This window comes from Brassica napus, chromosome A1 (genome assembly GCF_020379485.1).
Source record: "Brassica napus cultivar Da-Ae chromosome A1, Da-Ae, whole genome shotgun sequence".
NCBI classification, from domain to species: domain Eukaryota; kingdom Viridiplantae; phylum Streptophyta; class Magnoliopsida; order Brassicales; family Brassicaceae; genus Brassica; species Brassica napus.
Window position 1 is genome coordinate 4,346,620 of NC_063434.1, and position 26,616 is coordinate 4,373,235.

The 26,616-nt window shown below is 35.9% G+C and overlaps 4 protein-coding genes, 1 long non-coding RNA gene and 1 pseudogene across 7 annotated transcripts; 2 read left to right on the forward strand and 4 right to left on the reverse strand.

The window, feature by feature from the left end:
* Positions 1 to 2,179: 2,179 nt before the first annotated feature.
* LOC106355878 lies at positions 2,180 to 5,867 on the reverse strand (annotated as a pseudogene).
* An 888-nt stretch (positions 5,868 to 6,755) lies between these two features.
* On the reverse strand, positions 6,756 to 11,587 carry LOC125610068. Its single transcript, XM_048781768.1, has 2 exons — positions 8,990 to 11,587; positions 6,756 to 7,775 (listed from the first exon to the last, which is right to left on the reverse strand). The coding sequence occupies exon 2, from the start codon at positions 7,698 to 7,700 to the stop codon at positions 6,840 to 6,842; it is 861 nt and encodes a 286-aa protein (XP_048637725.1). The 5' UTR covers positions 7,701 to 7,775; positions 8,990 to 11,587; the 3' UTR covers positions 6,756 to 6,839.
* LOC106356456 lies at positions 7,948 to 9,922 on the forward strand. The gene is made up of 3 exons (XR_002653154.2): positions 7,948 to 8,225; positions 8,295 to 8,399; positions 8,502 to 9,922. It is a non-coding gene; the product is annotated as an uncharacterized LOC106356456 (long non-coding RNA).
* A 232-nt stretch (positions 11,588 to 11,819) lies between the features above and the next one.
* Positions 11,820 to 14,392, reverse strand: LOC106372535 (GDSL esterase/lipase At4g28780). The gene is made up of 5 exons (XM_048781765.1): positions 14,099 to 14,392; positions 13,883 to 14,010; positions 12,766 to 13,005; positions 12,425 to 12,680; positions 11,820 to 12,221 (listed from the first exon to the last, which is right to left on the reverse strand). The coding sequence occupies exons 1-5, from the start codon at positions 14,325 to 14,327 to the stop codon at positions 11,989 to 11,991; spliced, it is 1,086 nt and encodes a 361-aa protein (XP_048637722.1). The 5' UTR covers positions 14,328 to 14,392; the 3' UTR covers positions 11,820 to 11,988.
* A 2,390-nt stretch (positions 14,393 to 16,782) lies between these two features.
* LOC106399296 (tetraspanin-20) lies at positions 16,783 to 18,538 on the forward strand. Its single transcript, XM_013839802.3, has 6 exons — positions 16,783 to 17,210; positions 17,463 to 17,562; positions 17,652 to 17,732; positions 17,816 to 17,920; positions 18,002 to 18,190; positions 18,269 to 18,538. Exons 1-6 carry the CDS (start codon positions 16,906 to 16,908, stop codon positions 18,308 to 18,310), a joined length of 822 nt encoding a protein of 273 aa, XP_013695256.2. The 5' UTR covers positions 16,783 to 16,905; the 3' UTR covers positions 18,311 to 18,538.
* Positions 18,490 to 22,657, reverse strand: LOC106399387. Of its 3 annotated transcripts, none has more exons than XM_048781760.1 (7): positions 22,355 to 22,649; positions 21,891 to 21,944; positions 21,407 to 21,554; positions 21,192 to 21,282; positions 19,590 to 21,125; positions 19,370 to 19,499; positions 18,490 to 19,290 (listed from the first exon to the last, which is right to left on the reverse strand). In XM_048781760.1, exons 4-7 carry the CDS (start codon positions 21,231 to 21,233, stop codon positions 18,665 to 18,667), a joined length of 2,334 nt encoding a protein of 777 aa, XP_048637717.1. In that variant the 5' UTR covers positions 21,234 to 21,282; positions 21,407 to 21,554; positions 21,891 to 21,944; positions 22,355 to 22,649; the 3' UTR covers positions 18,490 to 18,664. The 3 variants fall into 3 exon arrangements, with proteins under 3 accessions (XP_048637717.1, XP_048637714.1, XP_048637716.1); XM_048781757.1 differs by having other exon boundaries at positions 21,192 to 21,271; positions 22,355 to 22,648; XM_048781759.1 differs by lacking the exon at positions 21,891 to 21,944 and having other exon boundaries at positions 21,192 to 21,271; positions 22,355 to 22,657.
* Positions 22,658 to 26,616: the final 3,959 nt, after the last annotated feature.

A 26,616-nucleotide genomic window follows, 5' to 3' on the forward strand; every position in this document is an offset into this window, starting at 1 on the left:
AGAATCAACCATAAGACCCTCTATCTTTTAGTTGTCTAGAGCATGAATAATGAGAGATTCTTAAAAAGTGGTGGAGCCACATAGTCAAAGAGTAGGACAGATGTCCCAGATGATTTTTAAAAATTCCATGTAAAATTTTGATAGTGTTCTTCATGCGCCGGTTGGTTCCTTAAACAATTTTGATAATGCCCCCCATAACATTCATCTCTAGATCTGCCACTAATTCTTAAAGTGGAGTTTTTAGCGGAATATAAAAAATTGTTTTTTATTTTTTAACAAAAAAACTAAAAACTGACTTTTAAATAAGATATTTAAGAACTGGTTCTTAGTTTTTTTAGTTAAAAGTTAAGAGACGTTTTCTTATATTACTCCAGTTGAGGTTCTTTCCATTGGAGTTCTTAATATATATATATATATATATATAAATAATTGTGAAATCTATAATTTATGTGGAACCCCATAGATAAAGGTTCTTAAAAGAGAGTTTTAAGAATCCTTAAAAACCCTCATTTATAGGGTTCTACAATAATTATAGATCCCACAATTATTTTTATATATATATAATATACATACATATATATATATATATAGTACATATATTAAGAATTCTAATGGAGAGAACCCCATTGGAAATGGTAAGAACCCCACTATAAAAAATTCTTATTAATCATGGTCAAAGGACATCTTCAATGGTAAGTTTCTAACACATAGTTCTCAGCAAATTAATATTATTATTCTAATACAACTTTTTTTATTAAGCTAAAATATATTTTCTTTTAAATAACCAAATCAAAGTCAAGTTAACATGTCTCAATAAAAGTATCATATGAAGTTTTAAAAGCTCTTTATTTCAGAATTTTTCTCATTGTCTCTCTCCTATTTTCTTCATTTCTTCAGTTATTTAGATATTTAACTAGATCCTACCATTGCACTTGCTCTAACAGCTATATATGTAACTGAGATTCTTAAATGGCAATTAAAATAAAATAAAAAAATTAACAAAATAAGAGAGACAGAAGTCTGTATCTCAATAAGATGTTTACAGAACTTTTTTTGATATTCACTTGCCACATGTAATGTTTTAACTAGTTATTTTTCTTTTGAAAGATAATAAACTTTAATCAAAAGAATAAGGTATATTAGAATATTGTTTAAAATCTGATCATAATTTCTTTTTAGATATTTTAGCGTTGCGAGAGGACTTTGATAGACTGATAGGGGTAAGGAAGATCAGACCTACGCAAGGTCAGCCAGAGATCCTGATCCAGCCTCGTTATGCTCTGTCTGGTTCCATTGTAGTCTTGTAATGGCAGCTAGTTTGGCTTTAATAAAAGAGTTTGTCAACGACAAGCTTCAATGTTTTCATAAAACTGATAATTAAGTGGTTCTATACCCCTTCAGTCAGATTTATAGGCGCTCATTTGGTCAATGAAATATATGAGAAATTTACAGCAGTTTCATGTCACATTTGCAACAGATTGTTCACAATTGGTGAAAGTAATTTTAGAACCAGAAGAATAGTTGACATTTGCAAGTAATTTGGAAGATATCAAGATTTTTAAAGGAAGTTTAAACCATTCAAAGATCATTCATATACCCAAAACACATAATACAAACATCTAGTTTTGCACGCAGTGCTAGAAAACAACCATTATTTATCGTTCATATAGATGCAGAGTTACGAGCTTGGTTTATAAAATTTTGATGAATCTGTTTATGTTGATGATAAAAAAAAAATTAGCGTTGAAGTTGCTCTTATAGCACCTCCAATAGAAAGTTTTCAAAGAGTATCTCGATATTTAAAATATATATATATATATATATATAAGTAAGAAGGAGAACAAAAGATAGTTCTCAAAAAATAACTTATGAAATATTCATGAGATACTATAATACTTATCATCTTACTATAATACTTATCATCTTATAGTTGATTCAATTATTTTAAAAATTAAATCATATTGTTAAGTTATATTAAAATATTATTATATATTTGCTAAAACCAATTTGAGATGGACAAAAAAAATCTCAATTTCTTTGTATTATTTGTTGTTACTCTTTACAAATAAAAAATATATTTTGATTATATATAGGAAACTCTAAAACTAATAAACAATATTTAAAATTTTAATTCATAAATATCATATAATACATATATAGGTCTCAAAATTCCCCTTCAAGTTAGTACATAAAAATATCAAGTATTTACTTTGGGTGAGGAGTATCCTCTTCAGAGAACAGACCTACGTGTCAAATCTGAAACAAATATGGTCATACAGCTTATAGTTGTGTTACAAGCGGTTTGACCACTCATACCAAGCTGAAGACTATCACACTGCTATGCACGCTCACAACACCTCTCAAGTTCCAGGACATGAGTTGTATGCAGCCTGGGGTGCAACAGCTTACATCACCAACACGTCCTCTCAGCTGCAGTCTTCTCACGCGTACACAAGCGAGGATACTGTCTTGGTTGGAAATGGTGATTACCTCCCCATAACACATGTTGGTACTGCTGTGTTGCCTAGTCTGCAAGGTAAATTATTGTTGAAAGACGTTCTTGTTTTTGCCCCTCTATCAATAACTCTCTGTTATCAGTTTCAAAACTTACTGCTGATTACTCTTGTTCCATTGAGTTCGATTCTGATAGTGTTGTTGTGAAGGACAAACAGACAAGGCAGTTTTTCACCAAGGGTAGTAGACAGAAAGATCTTTACATATTGGAGAACCTGCAGTTCATGAATTTATTCTCACAGACAGCAAGCTACTACTGGTGATGTTTGGCACATGAGTCTAGGTTATCCTCATCGAGATGTTCTCCAGCGTCTCTCTCGGAATAAGGCCATAGTTCTCAATAAATCAAGCTCCCAGCTCTGTGAGGCATGTCAGTTTGGAATGTCTAGTAGATTACTGTTTTCCTTTTCTGATTTTAGTAAAGACATCTACTAGTTTATCCACTGTGGTATATGATTCATACGTAGAATCTCCGCTTGTATATCATCCTTAATAAAGTGACAATCTGATTTTATATTTTTCGTCCTCTTGCAAAACACATGATTACCTGCAATGTAATAAACATATTTAATATCACAATACATATCTACGGTACATGAGTGTGCAATATAGATTTTTTTTTTTTTTTTTGCTAAAAAGCAATATAGATGATGACACATCTTTAATCAACTTCAGCTCATTCAGTATAAAACCATAGCTCTATATTCAACTTGTGAATTTCAGACTCTATCGAGCATTTCCAAGAGTAATGACAAGCAATGATCGTAGTCGCAGCATGCAAACATAAGTTCCAGAAGTACTCTTAATTATTGTTTTCGTTACAACGTGTTATTGTTTGGTGCGTGAGAGAAATGTTCATTGTCTTTATAGAAAAACAAGACCGTTTTTGGTGAACACATATATCACTTCTCTTACTCACCTTGTCTGTCTATATTACCCTCAAGATTCCATGTTCTGACATTTACAGAAACAGAAAAGCTGGGCCTACTTTAACCTTGACTAAAATTTACATGCTATGTCTCTGGTTATATCTTCAACTTTTTTGGATTTGCTTGGAGAACCGATCCTTTATTAACCTGCAACAACACGATGGAGATGTATCTGTCAAATCATGAGCATTAACTCATCTCGCTAGAAATGCCTCAGGCCATTCCCTTATTCTTACTATTTTTTTGGTTTGTTATCCTGATCTTCAGGTTCCTTACTACTACTTGCCTGGCTGAAACTCAGCTGGGATGATGATTGATTCTATAGAAACATTTTAAAACTCTATCTTGTGAGCTATCGGCGATATGTAGGAACAGGGGAATAAGCACAATGGATAATGGGGAAGAATTACCGGCAACTGAGTAGGAGGAGGAGGAGGTTGTTGCATTTGTTGGAGACCTACGAACTGACTATAAGGATTCATGTAACCCGGAAACTGAGGCTGGTTCGGGACCGGGTCAGGTTGTTGACTTGGTAAATGGACTCTGGATGGATCAAATGCCTGAATGTTTGGAAAAGGATACCGCGGTGCTGGATACGGTGGACCTAGACCTTCCATATGAGCCGGCCTAGGTAAAGCCATGCCAGGGAAAGGTATAAATGGAGGCCGGTTCATGCCCATCATTCCCATTAATGAGGGGGGCATGAAACGTTGCATATTTGGTGTATACATCGTCGGCATCATACCACCGCATCCAGTTGACATCATCTGCATTTTTGATTCAGGTAAAAATTGACTTGGTCATGATCCTTCTTCATAAAGCTGTAAACGTGGGAAGCATATGCATGACATGCAAGAAACAGGGAATAATAAAAGCGATCAGCTATCAAGTCCATCTATCTAATCCAAGTACCATAGTTTCCAAGTAGAGACTTATTGCATATCCTCTTCCATGAAACTTTTTATAAAACCTTCCACGAAGATGAATCTTCTGCAGACATGTAGGTTAACCAAAATCTATGGTCGCAGCTGACAACGGTTGTTGATTAACAAAAAAAAAAAGAAAAAAGGAAGAACTCTAAAAATTCTAAACCTTTTATTTTTCTGCATGAGATCTATTACCAACAAAAAGAAACACAACTTTGTTTTTTTCTCAGGACATGCCTGTATTTGCAGCTGTAGCGACTTAACGTACTCGATAGCATCTTCCAGCATTGAAGCTTTATCAGTCTGTTCAAAAGTAGAAGCCGAACACGAGATCTCAGTCAAAATCATTAACCTTATATACCTTGAGTAAGAAAGATATGTACAAGACTAACCTTGTTGCAGCGAGGAATGAGTTCTTGGAGAGCCTTGAGCTTCTCGTTGATCTTTTCTCTCCTTCTCTGTTACAAAAAAAAGAAGTGAGATGAAACAGGAGAGGCATTACATTTGTTGCTTGAGACTCAAGAAAGGATAATGTGAAAGAAGAACCCTTTCGGAGATACTATGCATTTCTGCAGCGCGTGACCTCTTCCTAGAAGTTGAACCACGAGCTTCTTCACCAGTTTCCTGTAACGCCACCAAACCAAACATAGTTGACTTATCAAAACCATGAGGCTTACTAAACTGCACCTGTCCAAGTGACTAACATGCACCTCAGAGCACTGACTCACCTCGGTATCATCAGCGGGTTCTTCTCTCTCCTTTCGCTTCCTCTCATCATCACCAGCTTCTGTCTCTATCCGAAACAGCTCCGTTTCGGTCTTTGAGACCACCGACGAAGATGGTCCGGCGATCTCGCAAACAGTATCAACCCCACTCTGACCAAGCCTCGGAACTGCAAAAGCCTGCAAGACTCCGCTAGTGGCCGTCGCCGCCGAAGACGACGGAGTCGCGCTTGATCCCACCTGCTTCGAATCTTTAACCACGGGAACCCACGGTGCAGCTGCTGCTTCAACTCTACCGCCCGTATGTATATTCCCTCTAAGCCTCCAGAAGTTGAAGAAGCTCTCCGCCCTTCTCTCGGCCATAACCTGACCTATCGGTCTCTCCGCCGCCGTCGGTGGCTGTGGTGGTGTGAGAGAGACGGAGGCCTGCGGCTGAGTAGATGGGACGGCTGAGACTACGCCGGAGTAGAAAAGATGGGAGTGGAAATCATCTTCTTCGCGGAGAGGATGATGGAGAAGCCAAGACGCCATTTCGTCTTCGCCTATGAAAAGATTCTGATCATCAGAACGTTGCTGGAGAGGTGGAGGCTGAGGAAGCTGAGCATTTCCTTCTCCGCCTCCACTACCGCTGCCTCGGAGAATGGGAGGAGGAACAGGTGGTCTCTGTGTCTGGCTGCTTTCAACAACTTGGCCGCTCTTCCATAAGAGCTCCACTATATCATCTTCACCCCTGACAAAGAAAACCAAACCCGAACTTCAGATTCCTGTCATTACATTGCAAGAAAAAAAAAAAGAACCGTGTGAGTAAGAAGAAATAAAGAGACGATCAGAACGGAACTTACATGATGGATTAATGTTCTGGAGGAGATTAAGATTCAAGGAGGAGGAAGAAGAAGTAGAAGTAGAAGTAGAAGAAGGTGAAGAAGAATCATCGTCGGTTCCAAAGTCGGGAACAGAGCTGATTCATATCTTATAACACATAAAGATACAAAATCCTCTGAGAGTCCCAAAAACTCATATTGGAAACTTGTGAAACTCTATGTATCTACCCCTATTATCATTAACAATATATAATATATATCACAGAATTTTTTAATATAATAATAAAACGTTTTTATCAAGAATATATATATATCAAAATAACCTAAATAGAATGTACTGAAAAGGTAAAAGACATTTATACTGATAAGATTTGTTAATCTAGATTTATAGTTTAAATATAGGTTGTGATTTCAGGTGGACTTTAAGATTTTCTTAAAAATAATAAATAATATTTAAATTTTAAAATAGTTTCAAAATAAATGTTTTAGTTATCTAAATATAAAAAAATATTTTAGTTATTTAAATATTTATTTATATAATTTAAGAGTCCAAAGGTCTTTTAACTTCTTAATGAAATATATTTTAGTAATTTTCTTCTTCGTATATTCTTTTGGTAAAAATAAATAATTTTAGGATTTTTGTGAGATTTATCCTATATAGTATTGTTAAATTAAGTTATCGTTAAAAGTAAATAAAAGATTTTGACATTTAAAAAGAAAAAGTTTTTGTTGTTTTTTTTTTCTTTTGAGAAAGGGCTTTCTAAAGTTTTTGTTGTTCGGGTTTCACTTCTGGTTTAGCCAGCCATAAAGCTCCAAGAAACTACCTTTTTTTTGTTCAAATCCATATATTAATAAAACCCCGAAGATTTGTTTAGCCCACTAGAGGCCCGATACATGCAGAAAAAGAAGAACGAAGAGTTTCTTTTGCTAAGCGATCGGCTTGCAAATTTTGAGCCCTAGGTAGATAATCGAAAGAGATAGATTGAAAGACAGAAAAGATCTGTTGGATATGTCGAAGACGATTCCGAAGATTTCCTTTTCCTGTCGATTGGTGGTAATAGCTCTGATGAGCGTTGAAGAGTCAGACAACACTCGAAGGTTTTTGATCTCCTTTGATGTTGCTGCGATGATTGCTGATCTAACAGCGAGAGCCTCAGCCACGAGGGGTGAAGCGACGGATTCTTGTAACTCAGTGCCTTGTTGTATGGTGTTCCCTTCGCTTCCTGAACAGATCCAAGCTAGTTCTGCTCTCCTTGTTGTTTTGTCCCACGATGCGTCTGTCTTGCAAGTGATCGTATCGGGGGGGAGTGGTCGATACCTCGGAGGTTCTTGTCCTTGTCGCGTTGTTTGTCCAGGGAACGTGGTGTTCTGCTTTGGTTCCTTTGCTTGAGCCGTACTCCACTCTCTTGCCAAAGTTATGCTTTTTGCGACTATCTCTTCAGGGCTAGAGGATAGATTCTCGAAGATTAACTTATTTCTTGTTGTCCATATGGTCCAACAGGTCCAGGGGAATATAGGAGATGATACTCCTGAGGGTGGTAGGCATATCGTGTTACGGAACTTGGACAGGATGGTTTCAATAGTGTCGTCTGCAGCTATGTGAACTGTATGATGCAGGGGGATCTTTTCCCAAACCTTTTGAGCGAACGGGCACAAGAAGAAAGTATGGATTGATGTTTCCGTTGCCTTGCAGTGTGGGCACGATACGTCTGATGTGATTCCTCTTCGCTGTAGGTTTTCCCCCAAAGGAAGAGCTCTTTGCACCATGGACCATAAGAAGACTTTCATCTTTGGCGAGAAGGTTCCTGCTCCAAGAAACTACCTATAGAACACAAAAAAACTGTTGACAACTGAGATATATACCTAGAGATGGCAATTGGGTCTTCCCGTCCCGTCCCGCCCCGCCGCGGTCTTCAGTTCAAACGGGTCTCAGCGGGACAGGCCCGCGCGGGATGCGGTCTTGTCGAGGGCTGACCAATCCCGCCCCGCATAGTACATGGGCTTTGCGGGTCGGCCCGCGGGACGTCGGGTCATCATACCTGCATAAACGAAACAATATGATCAAACATAACTCACTTGCGTCTGGACACAGAAACAAACATCAAAATATATATATAAACTCTTGTTCAGTTATCAAAACTAATTTTTTTCATTAGCTCTAAACATTAAAACATGCACGATTGGTTGTTCAGCTATAGAAAACAAAAGGCTTTGGAATATTCAGGGACAAAATTTAGAAACACATAATGACATAATCAAGAAACATAACAACATCTTGCTTGTTTCTTAACAAATCAGATGCCGCAAACGTATGTAAGTTTCTTGTTTGTTATCTAAGCTCTTAAACATAAAACGTTTTTCTTACTTGTGGTTTCGTCTTAGTGATCTTAAGCATGCTCTCATCTCCTCTGCTTTTGAAGCTGGGCTTGGAGACAGCAGTATTGTTCAAAGAGTCCATGGGAGCAGCTGTAGAGAACAAAGATAAGAGTAAATGCATTATTAATAGATTTTCTGAACATGGATGCTGGATAATTAGGTATCTGTTGAGGAAGTGTGTTCTGTACTAAAAAAACAGAGCTTTGGATGTAGTTCGGTGTAGTCTATTGCTCTACTATGTCGACGACGCTCTACTATGTAGAGGAGAAGAAGAAGATGCTCTGTGGTCGTTGATCGAAGAAGAAAAAGTGATGAGACGGAAAGAGATGAAGAAACGAAAAGAAAAGAGAAGAGAAGAAGAAGGCGAGTCTTTGATCACATGCAAAAAAGATGAGTTGTGTACAAGAACTTGTGATTGTCGATCGAAAGGGAAAAAACATAGAGAGCAATAATGGCCATAGGCCATAGTCATCACCCGATCACCATTTAGCTCTGTTCTCGGTGAGAAAAGTGCAGCGGGCCTCAATGTTTGCCCGCATCCCGCTTCGGCCCGTCCCGCTTCGGCCCAGTACCGCCGCGGTCCTGTCCCGCGAGACCCGCAACTAAACGGACCACAATATCTTTGCCCAATCCCGCCCCGCAATGGGTCTTTTCGGGTCAGGCCCGCGGGCAAGCCCTTGAACTGCCATCTCTATATATACCCCCTTTTTTTTGTTCAACACAACTGAGATGTTCTTAAAGGGTTATGTTTGGAAGTTAGTGTGTTTGGTCAGATCCTTTGAATTTATTTTTCTTCTACTGATTTCTTTCTGTTTTTTATTTTGAAAATATAATGAATGTTGACTCCGAAGTCTGTGCTTTACACAAATAATATGCCCTCCCTCTCTCTCTCTTCTCTGCCCCGGAAGTGAGTGTCCCTGTGCGTGCTATGACGTTTGCGACATTCACAATGACGTCGTCCCTCTACACGTAAGCCCTTTTGTCTCTTTTCTTTGGTCTCCTTCATCTCTTTTGATGGGTCCACCCTGGACATAAATTATATTTTCATATGAGAACAAGCAAGCTAGTGGTATTCTTGTAAAACCATTTGAGAAACCACTATATCAAAGAAGAATCGGGAGGATCAATAGAGGATCTAGGGGAATATTCTGTCACTAAAAAATGAGATTCTTGTATCAACTGTAGTAAATATTTGTTTTCGTTTTGTTTCTCTATTTATAAGTTATAACACTAATGTTGGTTCAACTTCTTCCTTTGGCCTTTCAATATTGAATGGAGATTTTTCTTCTCTTTTAGCTATAGCTTTAGGGTTTTTCGTTTTAGTCCAGAATGGAGAATATGTAAAGAGACGTTAATTTTCAGAAGTTTCTTAACACTTCAACATTTTTTTTTTTTTGGCAAAAGAAAGAGAAAAGATTTACTGGAAAAAATAGCGGAAATTTAAAAATGAACTATTATTTTTTGACAAATCTTCTTTTTAATATCCCACGGATGAATACTCTTTTGCCTAATATGAGAATCTTTAATTTGCGAAAATCAGAAAATTTCTGAAGCTCTATTTTATGTTGATAATGAATGATATTTCTCATTTAACAAAATGATAGAGAGAGTTATTCAATCTTCGAAAGGAGAAGGACTAGAAAAGTTCAAACTTTCCATTTAGCTCATATGTTGAGTTTCATGTCTACTCATCATAGCAAGTGTAACATATCATTATTGGAAAATAGATTTTGGAAGTATGATAAAATTGGTTAATTGTGCGTAAAACTTTTTATTCTTGAGAAGTTTGGAGAAAACTAAAGAAGGCACTAGTTGAACAATCGGAAGATGAATATCAAAACTGATATTTGAGAATGAATTTTCTCTTACAGGGAAAGAACTCATATTGCAACGAGATATTTGCATAGTATTCAAGTATTTATTAACTCCTTGATATGGTTTTAAAATTTTCTATTGCTTTTGTATATATTATAAATAAAATATTCAGCTTATGATTACTTCATTTCATTTCAACTTTTCACTAATCTCACAGTTACTAGTTTTCAATATATTCAAAGAATCAACGATAAAACAAATGGTATCCATGTCTCAGTGCTGTATTGCATAACTAGAATGGTTGCATAGACTAGACTATGTGACAATTGTTTCTCATAAAAATCATGAATCGTCATGCATGATTCTTCTCCCTTGTTTTACCATGTTTACTTTTCAAAAAGTCAAAATTCAACAAAAGAATTAAAAATCAGGTGTATATAGTGGTTGAAAGTTATAACAAAAAGAACAAGCTCTTAAAACACATATTGGAAATTTGGGAACTGTATGTACCTTTTACCATAAAAGAAAAATAAAATTATGGATGGGTAGAAACTTCACAACAAAGCTATAGGAAAAAAAACATTTGTGGTTAAGGTTTCTCTAGTTTGCTCAGAAATTTCCAAGAGAAACCATCTACAGAACAAAGAAGAATACAGCAGAATCTAAAATTTTGATAAGGGTTGGAGCAGAATCGTTAAATATATTTTCTTCTTCTCTAAGGTTTTCATTACGATTATTTTTCTTTGTCCGATTCTCTTTTCAAATCTTATTTGCTTCAGGATAATAAGCTCTCTGTTCTATCTCTCTCACCAGAAAGCTTATAGTGTATGTGTGTGCTATGACATTTTTTTGCATTAACAATGACGTAATCACTCTCTACGTAGGCATTTTATCATTTTTCTTTCTTTTCAATTTATCGTTATATGTCTCTTTCCATGTTGATCTGAGTCATCTGACCGATGGCGACACATCGGCATAACACAAAAGCATCCAAAACCAGTCTAGGCTTTAGATATTGGCTCTTTCTGCAGATGACTTTTCGGGTTTTATTGCGACACTTAACAAATAACAACCTAGCCAAGAAATGTCCAAATACCTTACCAACAAGCGAGAAAATAAAAAGGGTGACAAATTAGGTCTGTGTAGTGTATGATGCCGCTTTTACCCCTAGTTTAGCGTGAATATCGCTGGAAGGAAATGGAAGGTTGGGTTTGTCTACATATTATTATCAGAACGCATAAAGAACTCATGGTCTTGCGTCTCGTTATAGTTGCACAACTTACAGTTCGGGTCTACTTGAAAACCCTCATTGAATCAAGCATTGGCTGAAAAATCTCAGCCACAAAATTTCAAAATTTGGTCTAGTGGTAAAATCTCAAGGTTACTAACTTCTCTTGTCCCTAACCTAGATTCGAATCTCAGAAAAATGGCCTTTTTAAAAATTTGCTATTAGTCTAAGATTTCCTAGGACCGGCACTGATTGAATCATTAAGTCTTTTTTTGGGTTACAATTTAGCATGAGTAACAATCACTATATAGGCATGTGTCTAACGGTCTAAGTATGCATTTTACAACACTATCATATGGCCAGAGAACTTTTTACGAAATGCATTTTGATTCCTCCACGGCTCCACGTTAGTGCTGTCACATTAAACCTGTCATAGACAACATCTCCAGTATATACACCATTGTTTGGCATAAGCATGCATGGTCACAGATTCAAAATCTTCTTTTGACATAATCTTTAATATATATATGAAAAGTTGGAAATTAATAAACAACACAATGATAAGTAGTAAACAAAAATCAAATAGATATATTCTGGGAATATCACTTGCAAATTGGGCATCGTATGTCACGTATACTGAAAAGATTGCTTCCTCGATTATATTCTGGAATCTAACGCCATGATGGTGCTAAGGTTCATGGGGTTCATGTACTCAACCGAACCAGTCATTATCTGTTGGACGATGAGTCGGGTAGCTTTCTCAGTCGGATGGAAAGGGTCCCAAAATGCATAGGCGTTACGGTCTGGACATAAGCTTGACAACGGGGTGCAAACACCTTGCCCGTTGTATGCTCCTTGTCCACAACACGCTACCTTGGACGTCACGAAACCTATGAAATTTTGATCAAATTAGGTCAGAAAAATAATTCTTGGCCATTAGCAAAAACAACAATGGCAGAAAATATAAACTTGCATAATAGCACAATGATGACTTTTTTTTTTGAAGCACTCACAATGATGAATATAAGTCGCAATTTCATAAGTAACAATGGCATACAGTTGCTAATTTCAAAACCATTGTAGGAGTACTCACCAAACCTCTGGGGATTGTTTATGAAATCTGCATTCATATTGAACGCATTAGCCCCAATGAAAACATCAGAACCGACTTGACGGTTAAGTCCTTGAAGCATTTGATCCAAAAGCGGGTTAAATATGGCTGCAGCTTGTTGTGCCTCGGGTGCGCATTCTCCGTTTGCGCTTCCGGATGAAGCAAGCTCGGCCGGTACGCAACCCAAGGGTCCGGTTCCCGTAACCATGACCCTCCTTGCTCCCAACTCATACAGTCTCTGTATCACCAAACAAGAGTCAAAAGCATAAGAATATATAATGATACCCTAAGACTAGCGTGCAACCCAAGAAATATATGTATACCATTAGTATTTTCTTGTATTCGGAGATTAGAAGCTGGCTAAATTCGCTGAGGGAAGACTGACGACTTCTAGCAGAGAATGGCAAGAAGTAGTTGTTGACGAAATCGTTTCCACCAAGAGTCATGAGGACAAGAGCTCCGTTTACAAGTTGTTGTGTTTTGTCTGAACCTATAATCTCACTCACTCTCTCTTGATACTCTTGGAACAGCTCGAATTGTCTACCGATCCTAAGTATGTTCAACTACATTATTTATTCACAACAAGAAAAAATATTAGATTTGGTTAAAATATAGGGTTCTTCTTTTATTGTCTCAGAGGAAAACAAAGTAAGCATTTGAACTCTAAAATGTATATTTAGAAGAAAGAAAATGAAAGCTTAGTTTTGGAGTTTAATGTTTTTTCGGATGCAACTCGAGTTTAATGTTTCTAAGATCGAAAAGGACTAAAACCGGTTTAGTTCAAAGGAACAAAAAACTATAATCGGAATAATGAATCTCATGATCAAATTGGTCAGAGGAAATGTCAGTTTTTGGTTATTAAACATATATATAATCAAAATAGGAGACCTGGCTATCTAAATGTATGTTTCAGTTAGATAATTATTTTTATTTTAATTCTCTACAGTTACATTTTCATCGAATCTAATAATGCTTGAACAAAATTAATCATATTTCATATTAAATTTTTAGTTAGTGGAAAAACTATTCAGCTAATACCATCATGTAATAATGCTATGAAGCCGAGTTTTGTCTTCAGCCCATAATACTTTAGTTAAAATGAAATTAAGAGATTATTTCGATAGAATAATGTGATAGATGACTCAAAAATGCCCCTTTTGGTTATTAAACATAAGCAGAGCTGTAGGAGATCTGAATATCTGAATATATTTTAAATTGGAAAGGAACTATTATATTTTTATTCTCTACATTCCTCCTTTATTATATTCTTTAATAATGTTTGAACAAAATTAATTATATTTGGATCTTTATTTTTCAGGAAAAGTATCAGCTAATACCATCATGAATTAATTAATACTATGAAAACGAGTTTTGTCTTCATCTCATATAAAAATTAAATTAAGAGATTATTTCAATAGAATAATGTGATAGATGACTTACAAACTGAACACCGGTGTCGTTGAGAATTCCGATGCCGGCAGAGGCAAAATTAGCTCCGATCAATAATTTCTCTCCGGTGAGCTCGGGGCTAAGGATTGGTAATGTTGGCTCAGATCCGATTTGTTCACCTAAACCCCAGGAAAAAATCACTCTTAATAGCTCTAAAATACTGAAATAAAAATGAAAATGAAGTAAATAAAAATGGCTTCTCCATACTGATGATGTCAGGGAGATTTAATCCGTTGGAGAAACGACCCGTAGGACGACCGGTCGGATAATCGATTCCATAAGGCGGAGAATCAGCACGAGCGGTGGTGACTAAGTAATTGTTATTACCACTGTCTACGAGTGAGTCGCCAAAGACGAAGAACGCTCGTGCCGCATTTGTTTGTTGCGGCATAAGAAATAACGTTACGCATAACGATGTTAGGAGAAGTGTGGACATGATGTAAACGCGAACGCCTTCGTTGATACTTCGTAATATATGAAAAGTTTAAAAGATGATTAGTCTCTTCGTTTGTTATATACAACGGAAAATCGTTTTAATGGTTAACTTTTTTTGGTGTATGTAATAAATGTTATTTTGTTGTCGGTTGATCTACTTAGGAGAAAACAAAGCTGTTCTAATTAAAGAGATACCATATGGAATGCAAAATTAAATCAATAGGTAAGAACTGCAGTACTGATGTATGGTTGTTGGATTTAAGTTCGAATCCAGTACTTTCGTTGGGAGAGAGATGAATCATGTTATGTTGAACAAATAACGCATGCTATGAGAGGATGATCAGTGGAAAAAAAGTTAAGGGAGGATGATCTTGGATTATAATGAAATTATTTATGGTAACGTTTTAGCTTGAAAGTGAACCAAACAAAACGTATATGGATCTGCCACAACATAAACTACATCTTATAAGGTAGTGTTAATGGTTATAGCCAACAAGTTTATATGAATGTGAAAGTCACAAATCTTTAGCTATAAGATGGACCAATCAAACACTTATTTTAGACCTAACCAGAACTGAAGTCCGATAGCTAGGTCCAAAATAATAAATGATTAGCTGTCATCAAAAGTATCTGACCACAAATTTAGATATTGGATATATAACATAATGAATAAAACATAAAAGTCTTAAGCTAATGTATAAATAATGCTGGCATTATTGTTATCCATATATACTTCTTTTTAATCCACACATACATACCTAAAATAATATATTACCACGTTGTATAGTAACGCCTAAACGATTACACTATATCTTTCTTTTTTTGATTAAATTTCAAATTTATTGATCAATCAAAAAGAGCCATTTACAAAAAAAAATGAGTTTTTATAAAGAATGAGCTTCTAAGACCTATTGAAAAATTGTAGACTGTAAAAGATCTTCTTTCCTTAACTGAATACTTCAAACCATCTTCTTAGCAGTCCATTGAGCTTGTGATCAAATATATACCCAAGAGATGTTATCTTGTTCTTGACAACCTTGTTAATAGTACTAATCATCTACTCTGTCCCCTGAATGCCTTGTTGGTGTCTGCGTCCATTGCGCTCTCGCCAAACATGATACACAACTACCTGGAACACCAAACGTATGAGCACTCGATCCTCCAAACTATAAGTTCCATCCTGAATTACACTATATCTTTACAGAATAGGTAGTACCAATTTCTTTAGTTGTATTATATCTTACATTTTATTACTTTTAGCTATGTATAGTCCACAATTTTTCAAAATGAGGCATGATCCACTGATAGTTACTTAATACGTGCATGTAGCTATAATTTTAATTTGTTCAAAATATCTTCACTATAACTTGAACTATGTAAAAGTTTCATTGGTCCAGTAGTTTGACCAATGATTTATTAATACTTTTACAGCAGGAAATATGGATTTCGATCCTCACAAAAAACAAAATTAATTATGTGAATTAATTAATTAATGGAGAAATATAATTATCGGCGGTAGAATTGTATCTAATATTTCTTTTATAGTAGATTCAAATTTTCCTTCATGTTAGATAGATATGATCAGGATACATGTATAATTAATAATCGTAGGACATTTGGTTTGGAGTTCCGACGTTCCCAACTTCTTGATTAATCGAAACGATATAGAAAACAACAACAGCACATGACGAGATGACATATATATATCTGAATGTGGTTTATCACAAGAAAAAAATAACCGAAGAGAGCTAAGCGGCCCAGTTAAATGCCAGTTTGCAAACATAACATTTTGTATAATCAAAATCAGTTGAGAGAGAGAAGAGGAAAGACCAAAAGGTCGTATGTTGGTTATAAGTAGTTGGCTATCTTTTTCAGTCATCTACATTCACATGCACACTTAACTCCTGTCACCATCATAACCATTAACATTATCATCGCAATACAATCATCATATATAAGCTGTACCATTTGCTTTGCATCACTTGAATCTAAACAGTCCCCACTTGAACTACGGAAGAGGCAAGAGGAAAGTCTCTCCATGGTGAGCTTAATGACCGTAGCCCAATTACTAATAGGCCAAGTTACTATAATAGCCCATTGAGTTTGCTCGGCCTCATTACCTTGATCAATTTCAGCTTCAAACCTCACGTCACGTCTGACATTAGTCGGATTCCTCCCGGTAATCTCGAACCTTTCTCACCCGGGATTAAATGTTTTTTTTTGACAATTTATATTCGGATGATTGCTTTATGTTTCGATAAACAATAATTGATATTTTAGTTATGAAAGAATATTTGCTTAATACGTGTGTTAAAGTCTTGAATATTTCCATAAGTAGTATTAAACAATAATAAATAATGAGAATTGATTAAATTATACGAAGGGGACATTATATAATTTAATAATTTATTTTAAACAAACAAATAATACGACCATTATAATTAGCAAAGCTTCGGATCCTATCCGACAAAACAGCATTATACTTTTTTTTTCTTCCGCCAGCAAATCATAACACAAAGATGTTTTGTCATTGAGATCGCTCATCAGAATTTTCCTTGTGCTTTTTCATCGAGTTAAAGATGCGACACAACTGCTGCCATCTCTCCTTCGCTTCGGTCCTCAAGATCCTCAATTTCCTCCAAGCCTTCATCGGCATCTCCATCATCATCTACTCCATATGGATGCTCGATCAATACAATCGCCACGTCCCCGTCGACCCTCCTCCTTCTCAGCCTCCCACGGCTTCTTCTCCCGACTCTCCTTATCTCTTCTCTACCTCACGAAACCAGATCAACAGCGTCTCTGACTCGTTTCAGAAACCCATCGGTCTCGTTCTCGGAGATTCGGGTCTCAACCTCCGCTCACTAGATCTTCCTGCTCCATGGTACTCTCTTTTTCAAAAAAAAGTTTCCATTTTTAGGGTCTTCGATTCGAATTTTCCTTATCCGTTGTCAAAAGTTTCCATTTTTATGGTTTCCATTAGTCAATTTTGATTTTGATAGAAGACAAATGATAAAGGTCAAAGCTTTAAATGCATGATGATGATGGATTGTGTTCTTACATTGAGTTTAAGCTAAGACACAGTTTAATGTTTGAAGGAATGTTCCAATTGGTTGAGTTTTTAAATTCAATGCAGGTTCATATACTGTTTCATGGCGATTGGGATCTTGGTCTGCATTGTCACAATCATCGGTTTCATTGCAGCTGAAGCTATCAATGGCTGCTGCTTGTGTTTCGTATCCTTGTCTATTAATATATAATCACTTGCTTCTTGTTCACTAATGTGAAGATTATTAGAAAGTTTAGTCCTTGATAGGTGTATTAGTATTCAATCCTCAAAACTCTTGTCATCATACTTGAAGCAGCTCTCGTTGGATTCATAGCTATTGATCGTCACTGGGAGAAGGTGAGTTTCACTTCTTCACATTTGAAAAATTGTTTCTTGCGTTGTGATGTAGTAAAACGGTTGTAGACTCGTGTCTCTTTTAGGATCTTCCGTATGATCCAACTGGAGAACTCACTAGCCTTCGAGCTTTCATTGAGGCAAACATCGATATTTGCAAATGGGTTGGGGTTGGTGTTGTAGCTGTCCAGGTAACTAACTCTAGCTCAGTTCTTGCCTTTTCCACATTTGAGTTACTTCATGGTTCTCTCCTTTTGTTTTTGGTGTTTCAGTTACTGTCGTTGCTACTGGCTATGGTTCTGAGAGCTATGGTTTCTCCTAGACAATCAGACCTTGACGATGAAGATGATTACGAGAATCCGATTAATAGAGCACGTGAGAACCTTCTTGCTCCACAGGCTAACCAGACATCTTCTGGATCAAGCAATATTGACAATTGGAGGTCTCGCATCAGAGAGAAGGTAAAAAAAAATACTTAATCACCTGAACATGTATTTAAGATCTAAGCTTGTGATTGATCGTCTTTCATTATTCTGCAGTACGGATTGAACAACGGTCAGAACCAGAGTCCATCAGTTTAACTCAAAAGACTTGAGTTCGTGTGTCTGGAATCACTACTTCCGTTTTGTTTCCTCTCTTGCTACCGTTGTAACTTTTGAGTGTGCATAAGCAGCATTACACAACTGTCATTGTTTGATGTTTAGATTGGAACATTGGTTTCTCTTTGGTGTGTTTGCACAAAAGCGTAACGAGATTTGTGTTTAAAAATGGGAACAAAAGTGATTATTGCTCTGCCTTAACAATGGTTACATAGCATCTTGTTTTCACTTTCAGTCGTTACCAAAAAAAAATTGAGACAAATCTTCCCATAAGACAAAACTACACTTATCTTACATTTTTTATTCAATGTAGTAGTTACTTGTTCTCCTCTCCTCTCATTCTGTAAGATCGAGAACGGCTTCCTCTATAAGCTCTCGCAACAATGCACTTTCAATACCAATCCCAAGGTCGTCTACTTCACCTTGAAAGCTATTCATCCATCTCCTCCCAACAATCTCCTCCTTCACTAGACTCTCTGCAGCCACGCTGTTCGCGTCCATGTCCTCTACATACTCATCTGAAAGCCAGACCTTGACCTGAGACCAGACATGCTCCACCAAGTCTAAAGGCGGAGAATAATCATTGCCCATGCGCGTAGTCGTTGTTTCTGAAATGATGGAGTTAATGCAGTCGAAAATGAGCTTACGAGTTGACCTGTGTTGTCTGCGTTTTCCTTCGTTAACGAACTCCTTGATGTTGTTGTTGTTATCTAGGTTGGTGTATTTCTCTCTGAGTGAAGGGTCTAATGGACTGTTTGGCATAACCGTGTCATGAGAGACGGTGCAACCCTTGCTGAAACCAGCAGCTGTCAATATTGTTTCTATGAATAAGAACCAGTCTTCATCCTCTTGGACTCCTCCCATTGCGGGTTTAGAGTCATCATCCCATGAGAGGATCCGAGCAATTGACCCGATTGGTGGTGACTTGTCAATTAGATTAGATTTAAGAGACAACTCCTCTCCTGTTGAGAAAGCAACATTTGGATAAGCATAAGAGGAGACAAACTCTCTAAAAATAAGCTAAGCTACCAGAGAACTTACCTAGCTTGCTTGACGTGGAACATTCTGGATCCTCTTCAAATGGAGGAAACAAAACCGAAACTGGACTTAGCTCGTCCTGTTTCTCACTTGTACTCCCAGCTTCTAGGGGCCTTGGTGTAGCCAGTTCCTCCTGCAAACAAATCAAAAATGGATGCTGATTTAACCATGAATGTTCAGAATCACCAATGGCTCTTCGAGGTTAAAAGAATTGATGGAATACCTCTCCTGGGATTATACTTTGCTGTTGTAATGCATCAGGAGGGAAACAATCTTCGCTGGGAAGAGTCACTGAAGAAGGCGTTGCATCTCTCTTCTCCTTGCTTGCTTTCTTATTCTTGAACGAGAACAAATTAGAAACTTTCCATGACGATTTCAAGCTTCCCGTATCAGTGAGCTCTTGAGGAAGCTGTGCTTTGGAAGCGTCAGAGACTGATTTTGACCTTGCAAGGATATTCAGAGAATCACCATCCATTTCCACTTGATTCAGATGAGTGGTTATACACGATGTTGACACCCTTGTCTCAGGTACTATCTCATCACTATCTTCGTAGGATCCAGTAGTCACTTTGGTCTCTGAGAGTGCAAGCATTTCCCCTAAGGTGCTGGAGCTTCTCGGCACGTGTTTATGCGGCTGAGTGCTGCCTCTGGTTACTGACATCAACGCCCATCTCTCAGAAAGTCGCTTCTTAGCCTCTCTGCAGACAGATGACTCCGGAGAGAACGAGGCTCGGCTGAAAGAGGAAGGAGAGAAAGGACTTTCAAACCTGTTAGCACAGTCCCATGGTGACATGATCTCAGAATCACTAAGGTTACCCACCGGATCTTCGTTATCAGATTTGTTAAAGGAGCTGTCATCACCAATATAACCATTGGACAAGACAGATGAGCACTGAGTCTCATTCCTACGGTGACACATCAGATTCTCACGCACTTGTTGCATTATCTCCTTTGCCACTTCTTTAGACTGATTAACATCATCAAAATAACCTTCACTGGATACACCTCTCGGAGTGGATGGGGATGATGAAACACCTTTCGTATCTAGAGTCTTCCCTAGACTAGGCTTCAAGACAACAATACGTGTTGGTTGTTGTACACTTCTTTCCTCGGTTCCTCGGTTTCCCCATCCACTTGATGAAGAAGCCACTTTCTTAACCTGCTTGTTCTTCCTTCCTTGAACCACAAATCTCTCAGTCTCAACAGCCTTTGAAGGTCTCAACACTGTGATCCTTTTCGCCTCTGACTGATGAGTAGGAACACTTTGCTGAGAGAAAGAATTTGATTCCTGGAGTAACTTAACAAACAAATCCTTGTGGGAGCTCAAAACTTCAAGTGCCTCTTGGAACTCTTTGGATTGGTGAAGACTATCATCAGTAACAAGACGTTTCGCTTCTGCAAACTTCTGACGAACGAGTTTCTCGGTCGCGCTTTCATCATATCTTCCTTTTCTAGGCGAGCTATCCCTTGAAGAGCTCACCTTCTGAGGCGACTGCCACGTTTCATACACATCTTTATATTCTCTGCTGAGCTCCTGATACTTTTGAACCTCATCATCCATAGAAGAGTGTGAATAGCCTCTGGATTTGCTTCGCTGTGTAGCGGTCTGGGGAAGTGTCTCCAAGCCCATCAACTTCGCAACCACATTTGTAGGGCTCTGTTTAGGTTCGACCTCTCTTGACATTTCTCGAGCAATGAGCTTCTTCATCGGTGTACCACTTGCTTTGCTAGAAGCAGTTCTCCTTAAATCAGACATAATCTGTGCAAACAAGAAACATCAAGTGGTGCCAATAAGGATAATGACAATGTTTCAACCAAATATTACCAAGTCAGGTTCTGAGTGGCCTTTATAGGAGGGGCTTGGCATTCGAGAGACATCAGATCGGCTCCTTGACAGAGAGGATCCTGCCAACAAACTACCTCGTGTCAATAACACACAAGTGAATACAAAACTCAAACAGAGATATAGTTACGTCCTTTGAGTTGAATATAACTTTTGACTAGTGAAGAAACTAGTCGCAGAGGGAGTTCAGTCATTACCATCACGATGAGGTTTATCTGTAAGCATCTTGTTCCCATTAACAGCTGTACCTAGATCAAATAGGTTAACCATCCTCCCTAAGCACCCAGGAACCGGACTTTCAATCTTCTGAACCTTTCTGCCTCGGAGCTCATTCATTTTTGGTCCCTGCAGTTTCACAGCTTATATAAGGTTGCTATTGGTGCTTGGAAGCAAAAGAAAATGACATGAAAGGCAATAATGGTTTCAAAATGAAAATAGATTTTGCTGGAATCTAAAGAGAGGAGGAGAGTTTAGAAGAAGAGAGGACTTTCTTCTAGCAGCAAAAAAAGAAGAAGAATAAGGCCAAAGCATAACAAAACAAGAGTTTGGGTAAGAAGGAAGAATAAGATTCTGTAATCAAAGGGTGACACTTCATAGAGTCTATACAAAAAGGAAAGAAGAACCAATTTACCATTTTCACAAGACCTATCACAATCAAAAGACAGTCACTTTTGTACTCACCCTTTGTTATCAATTTTCAGAAGGAAACTGAGTCAGTCCTCAGGCACACTGGATCTGAAATAAACCAGATTCCAGCAAATCAGTGGTAGATCATAGAACTCTCTAGTATAATTTCTATGAACTCTCATATCATATATATATATATATAGACACTAAAAATGTGACCCACCCAGAAAGAAGTCACAGGCATTAATAAATGCGACAACTTTTATAACCAATCAGAAAAAAATGGAAAAAAAAAACTGTAATTTTCTATGCAGGAAAGATAAGAGAGAGAGGAAGAAGAAGAATAAGCTAATCGGTGCAGTGAGAAGAGTAAAAAGGTAAAGATCAGAAGAATCTATTTCTAGTAAGAAGAGATCAAAGGCAAACAAGAAAAAGGCGAAAGCTTTAGAGAAGTGAGATCAGAAGACTCAGATACTTTTTTCAGCTTTTTTAAGTCATAGGGGAAGGAAGAGAAAGACCTGTACAACTGTTAGGAGGTAGCTGGAGTACGTCAGAAACTCAGCCGGAGAAGATGCCGCCGGAGATTATGAAGATGTTCCCAAATCTGCTTCTCCCTCTCTCTCTCTCTAGCAGGGTATCTTCCACGCGCTCACGGAGTGGGATAAAGGGAGTTTAATAAAAAAGAGTTTCTTTACGGAATATCAGTACAGACAAAACATATGAAGAGAGAGAGAGAAAGAGAAGAAGAAGCTAGGAAGAAAGAAAATGCTGCTCTGTACTCTCCTTCCTCTTTTTCTTGTCTTCTCTCTCTTTGCTTTACTAATTTATTTATTTTTCCTCATTTTGTATTTTGGTTTTATTATATTGAACTGAGATTAACTGATTATAAAATGCTTAGCACATCGTAATAATTCATTTAGTTTTTGTAAATGTAATTCTGAAGCTCGGTTAGTTATTAATTACTCGTTTATGAAAATAAATAGACGGTGCTTGTATAATTCATTTTAGCAAAGGGGGTCAACGTAAGCAGGCAAAATAGTCAACAACTGTACTTTAAGATGTTCAGACTTCGGTGTGAACCCTATTAGTCAACAACAACAATTCATAACCATCAAAACTATTCACAAGTTTGGTGAAGCAAAAAAATGATATGTTTATACTAAACTTAACTAATAAAAGCAAATCAAATTATGATAATACTTTTATTTTGTTGCATGGATAGTTCGTCTCCCAACTTCACATTCACAATGAATGCTTTTGATAAAAATTTGGTATGGCCCAACAACCATATACTTTGCTTGTACTACTTTCACCATCACTATTGATTAACATATTGTGTAACGATTCTTCTTCGTATATGTAAACATGCATGCTCGTATTTATAAAATAATTATCCCTTTTAGTTTTATTACTGACACTTGATAGGCTCGAATTAATAATTTGTCCCAGAATAAATGCATATATTAATTATTTATTTATTGCTCCTCAATTCAGTGGATGCAATCTTTCATGAGGATTTTTCATATATGAATTTTGATTCAAAATGAACCAACCCCTTTGTTGTATACTATATAAACCAATATGTTCAATCTATAACCTAATTTAATTTTTGCTCATAAAGAACAAATCGAGCAAACACACAGGTTTTAAACATATAAACTTTTAATATCATATTCTAAATATATATATATATATTATATAAATCTATATACTTTACTCAGTTGTTTTACATCAAATGTATATATTTTACTAAAATATCGAATATGGGTCGCATGCAAAATGAAAGCAGTGCTAAACCAATGATCATAGTCGACATATTTATAATGTTAAGTATGAAAAAACTGTTATTTTCCTTTTTGTTTGTCCATATTTCTATAAGCATTTTAATTTTACAATTGCAATTTAATTAATACAACAATAGAATTATACAAGCACTAACTTTGATAAGTGACGGGAATAAACTTTATTGGTTAACAGAACCGTATATATGCACATAACTTGTCCTTTTCATGTATGGGCAACAGAATGATGATCCATTTCTCTGCTGTCAAGTTATTGTTGGGGATAACTATCGGTATCGATCATACAATTTATTGTCTCCTATACTGTATTTTTCGCTATTTAATCCTAACAAGTCTGTATGATTAGGGTTAAAACCTATACTATATGTTTCCTTTAATCCTATACTACATGTTTCCCATACAGCTTGTTGCTATTTCTAATATGTAGAACATGCATGCTCAAGCCATGTAAATTATGGAGTTGCAAAGGAGACGATGCGCCAAAATTAACAACAATCGTAATATGTATTCTTCTAGTATAACAAAAAGATAACGACTAGGCTAGTTTGATTGGTTCTGCATGTTTTATATGCTAAAATAAATTCGGGACCAAATAAAAGAAAATCTGAAATGGACCAGCCAATATATATGTATCTTTAATATAGCAATTAATAAAAATAATAGTGTATCAGAAAGAGCAATAAAACCGTAGACCATATGGGCTTGTGGCTTTAACATTTACATTACATATTTTTACTAGTTTTTGCTAGCTTGTATCTCACATTTACGGTCAATATGTTTGGAACTCCACAAAAAAATCAATACTATTAAATTAGGAACATGTCCAGTTGATAATAGTTGAGTCCAATTTAAAATATAACTGTATCTAAAACTTAACTGCATAATGTTATATAACTGCATGTAAATGAATATGTTTTAATGTCCTATTTTAAAGGGATAACCACTTTAAGTCCTATTTTAAAGGGATAACCACTTTAAGTCATATTTCATATTTTAAATGACAACGTATATGGCAACAAAAAAATTTAAAACTATATTTTTGTATTTTTTTCATTATTTGGTGTTTTAAAAAAAATAAACCCTTATATATAGCAATACATGTGTAATACCAAAAAAAACCCCTTAGACAATTGGTCATGTACCATAAAAATATAAACGTTTATAAAGGTTAAAATTAATGCTCGACATTAAAAATACAATTTTGTAGCCATATATTTTTGTTATGTTTTTTGTTATTGGGTGTTCAAATAAAAATTATTTTTAGAATTTTAACCTTTTATTTGATTAATATAACACGTTATTTTATATAATTATGTATACAGTTACATTATTGACATCTCTTTCTATAATGATATGATAATTATTCCTCATAATTATAATAAACTTTGATATATTTTTTTCAGAAATTATTATCACACTACAAAAACATAACTTACATCTCAGCCCAAGAAATTATGATTTATTCAACTAGACATTAATTTTTTCAAATTTTAAATATTTTACACATACATTAAATTTATCAATTAGCAAAGCACGTGAAGTTAAAAATATGGTTTAACAGGATTTAAGTGGAATTTTAATACAAATAAATATTCATATAAACTCAATTAGTTTAACGGGTTTTAAATAGGTTATTCGATTAAAAGTATTTATTAAATGTGATTTTACTTAAAGTTATTGAAGACCATATTAACCCGTTTACATATATATATTTAACAGAATATATTAAAAATATAATTTTTCAAACATTTTTCAAAAAACATTGTTCGGTTTTCGGTGCGGATTGGGTTTGATATTGGTTTTTGGATATAACATTTTAAGAACCATTCAAATATATAAGTCATGTCTAATAGAGTATTAGAGTTTGATTTTTGGGTCGATTACGAATCGGATTTTTTTAATACAAATATTCTTGACTAACTATGTTAGATAACTATTAAAAAAATATAATATGTTGTAATTTTTATGAATAAAGTTTAAAAATAATTTCTGAAATACATATGATATGTATATTTATGCAACTTGACATATTTAATATAATTACTAAAAATTATACTAAAGTAAATTAACATTAGAGATAAATATGATTAATAAACATAAATATAAAATTAAATCATTCAAAAAAAGTTTAAAACAAAAATATACCCGCTCCTATACCCGCTCCAAAAATATACCCGCCCTTGAAAGGGCGGGTCAAAATCTAGTATTATGTTTAAAACTACGACAGTAATAGTATTTATATATTTGGTTTGTGTATTATACTATTATGTAATATGAACAAGATTACGACTAAAGATGGTTATGAAACAAAGGATGATGTTTTACCAAAAAAAAAATTTCCCTGACGATACATAGTACTTGTAACTTAATATCTTATGATAATTTTGAGGCCCTAGTGTGCCTTTTAATATAGAGATTTTACTGTCACGGGACCCTTATCAAAACTACATAAATCACAGACAAGCCAGTAGTCCACCCACGTGTTTAGTCCACAGTTTCATCATTCCCACCGGTTCACAACACCGGTATCAAACTAGACAATCGAATTATTATCAGCTTCGTAGAATTTAAGTCACACTAATACCAAATTTATGTCTAATCGTTCCTTATTTTGCTTTGTCACAATGAAAATTATGGCGGTGATTATAAGGTTAAAACGACGTGACGATGTAGGGTCCACTAAACAGCGTAACCAACCAATCACGTAAGTTGGGGACAGGCCAGTTGGAATTTGTATTTTTTAAATAACTGTTGTCCAAACGTGTAATCTCTACATTTTTGTCATAATGCTAATGACTAGGAATATAATAAGAGACAAAACAAAATTATATACTCAAAAGTTAATACAACTAGTCTTTGATTATCTGCCCTGCCCATTTATATTTCTTATGTCAATCACTTGCGTTTCGCATATCGATACGTAATGGTCTTAAGAGTTGGTAAATAGATGAACTGAACAATGTGGATACGCCTAATCA

Coding starts and splice junctions, on each gene's coding strand:
- LOC106372535 (XM_048781765.1), bottom strand. CDS start 14,327: ATGTCCACACTTCTCCTAACATCGTTATGCGTAACGTTATTTCTTATG. Junction 13,006..13,882: donor ACGACACCGGTGTTCAGTTT/GTAAGTCATCTA, acceptor TAAATAATGTAG/TTGAACATACTTAGGATCGG. Junction 12,222..12,424: donor AAACAATCCCCAGAGGTTTG/GTGAGTACTCCT, acceptor AAAATTTCATAG/GTTTCGTGACGTCCAAGGTA.
- LOC125610068 (XM_048781768.1), bottom strand. CDS start 7,700: ATGAAAGTCTTCTTATGGTCCATGGTGCAAAGAGCTCTTCCTTTGGGG.
- LOC106399296 (XM_013839802.3), top strand. CDS start 16,906: ATGCGACACAACTGCTGCCATCTCTCCTTCGCTTCGGTCCTCAAGATC. Junction 17,563..17,651: donor ATGGCTGCTGCTTGTGTTTC/GTATCCTTGTCT, acceptor TAGGTGTATTAG/TATTCAATCCTCAAAACTCT. Junction 17,733..17,815: donor TTGATCGTCACTGGGAGAAG/GTGAGTTTCACT, acceptor TGTCTCTTTTAG/GATCTTCCGTATGATCCAAC.
- LOC106399387 (XM_048781759.1), bottom strand. CDS start 21,545: ATGAATGAGCTCCGAGGCAGAAAGGTTCAGAAGATTGAAAGTCCGGTT. Junction 21,272..21,406: donor AGATAAACCTCATCGTGATG/GTAATGACTGAA, acceptor GTTTGTTGGCAG/GATCCTCTCTGTCAAGGAGC. Junction 19,500..19,589: donor AAAGTATAATCCCAGGAGAG/GTATTCCATCAA, acceptor ATTTGTTTGCAG/GAGGAACTGGCTACACCAAG.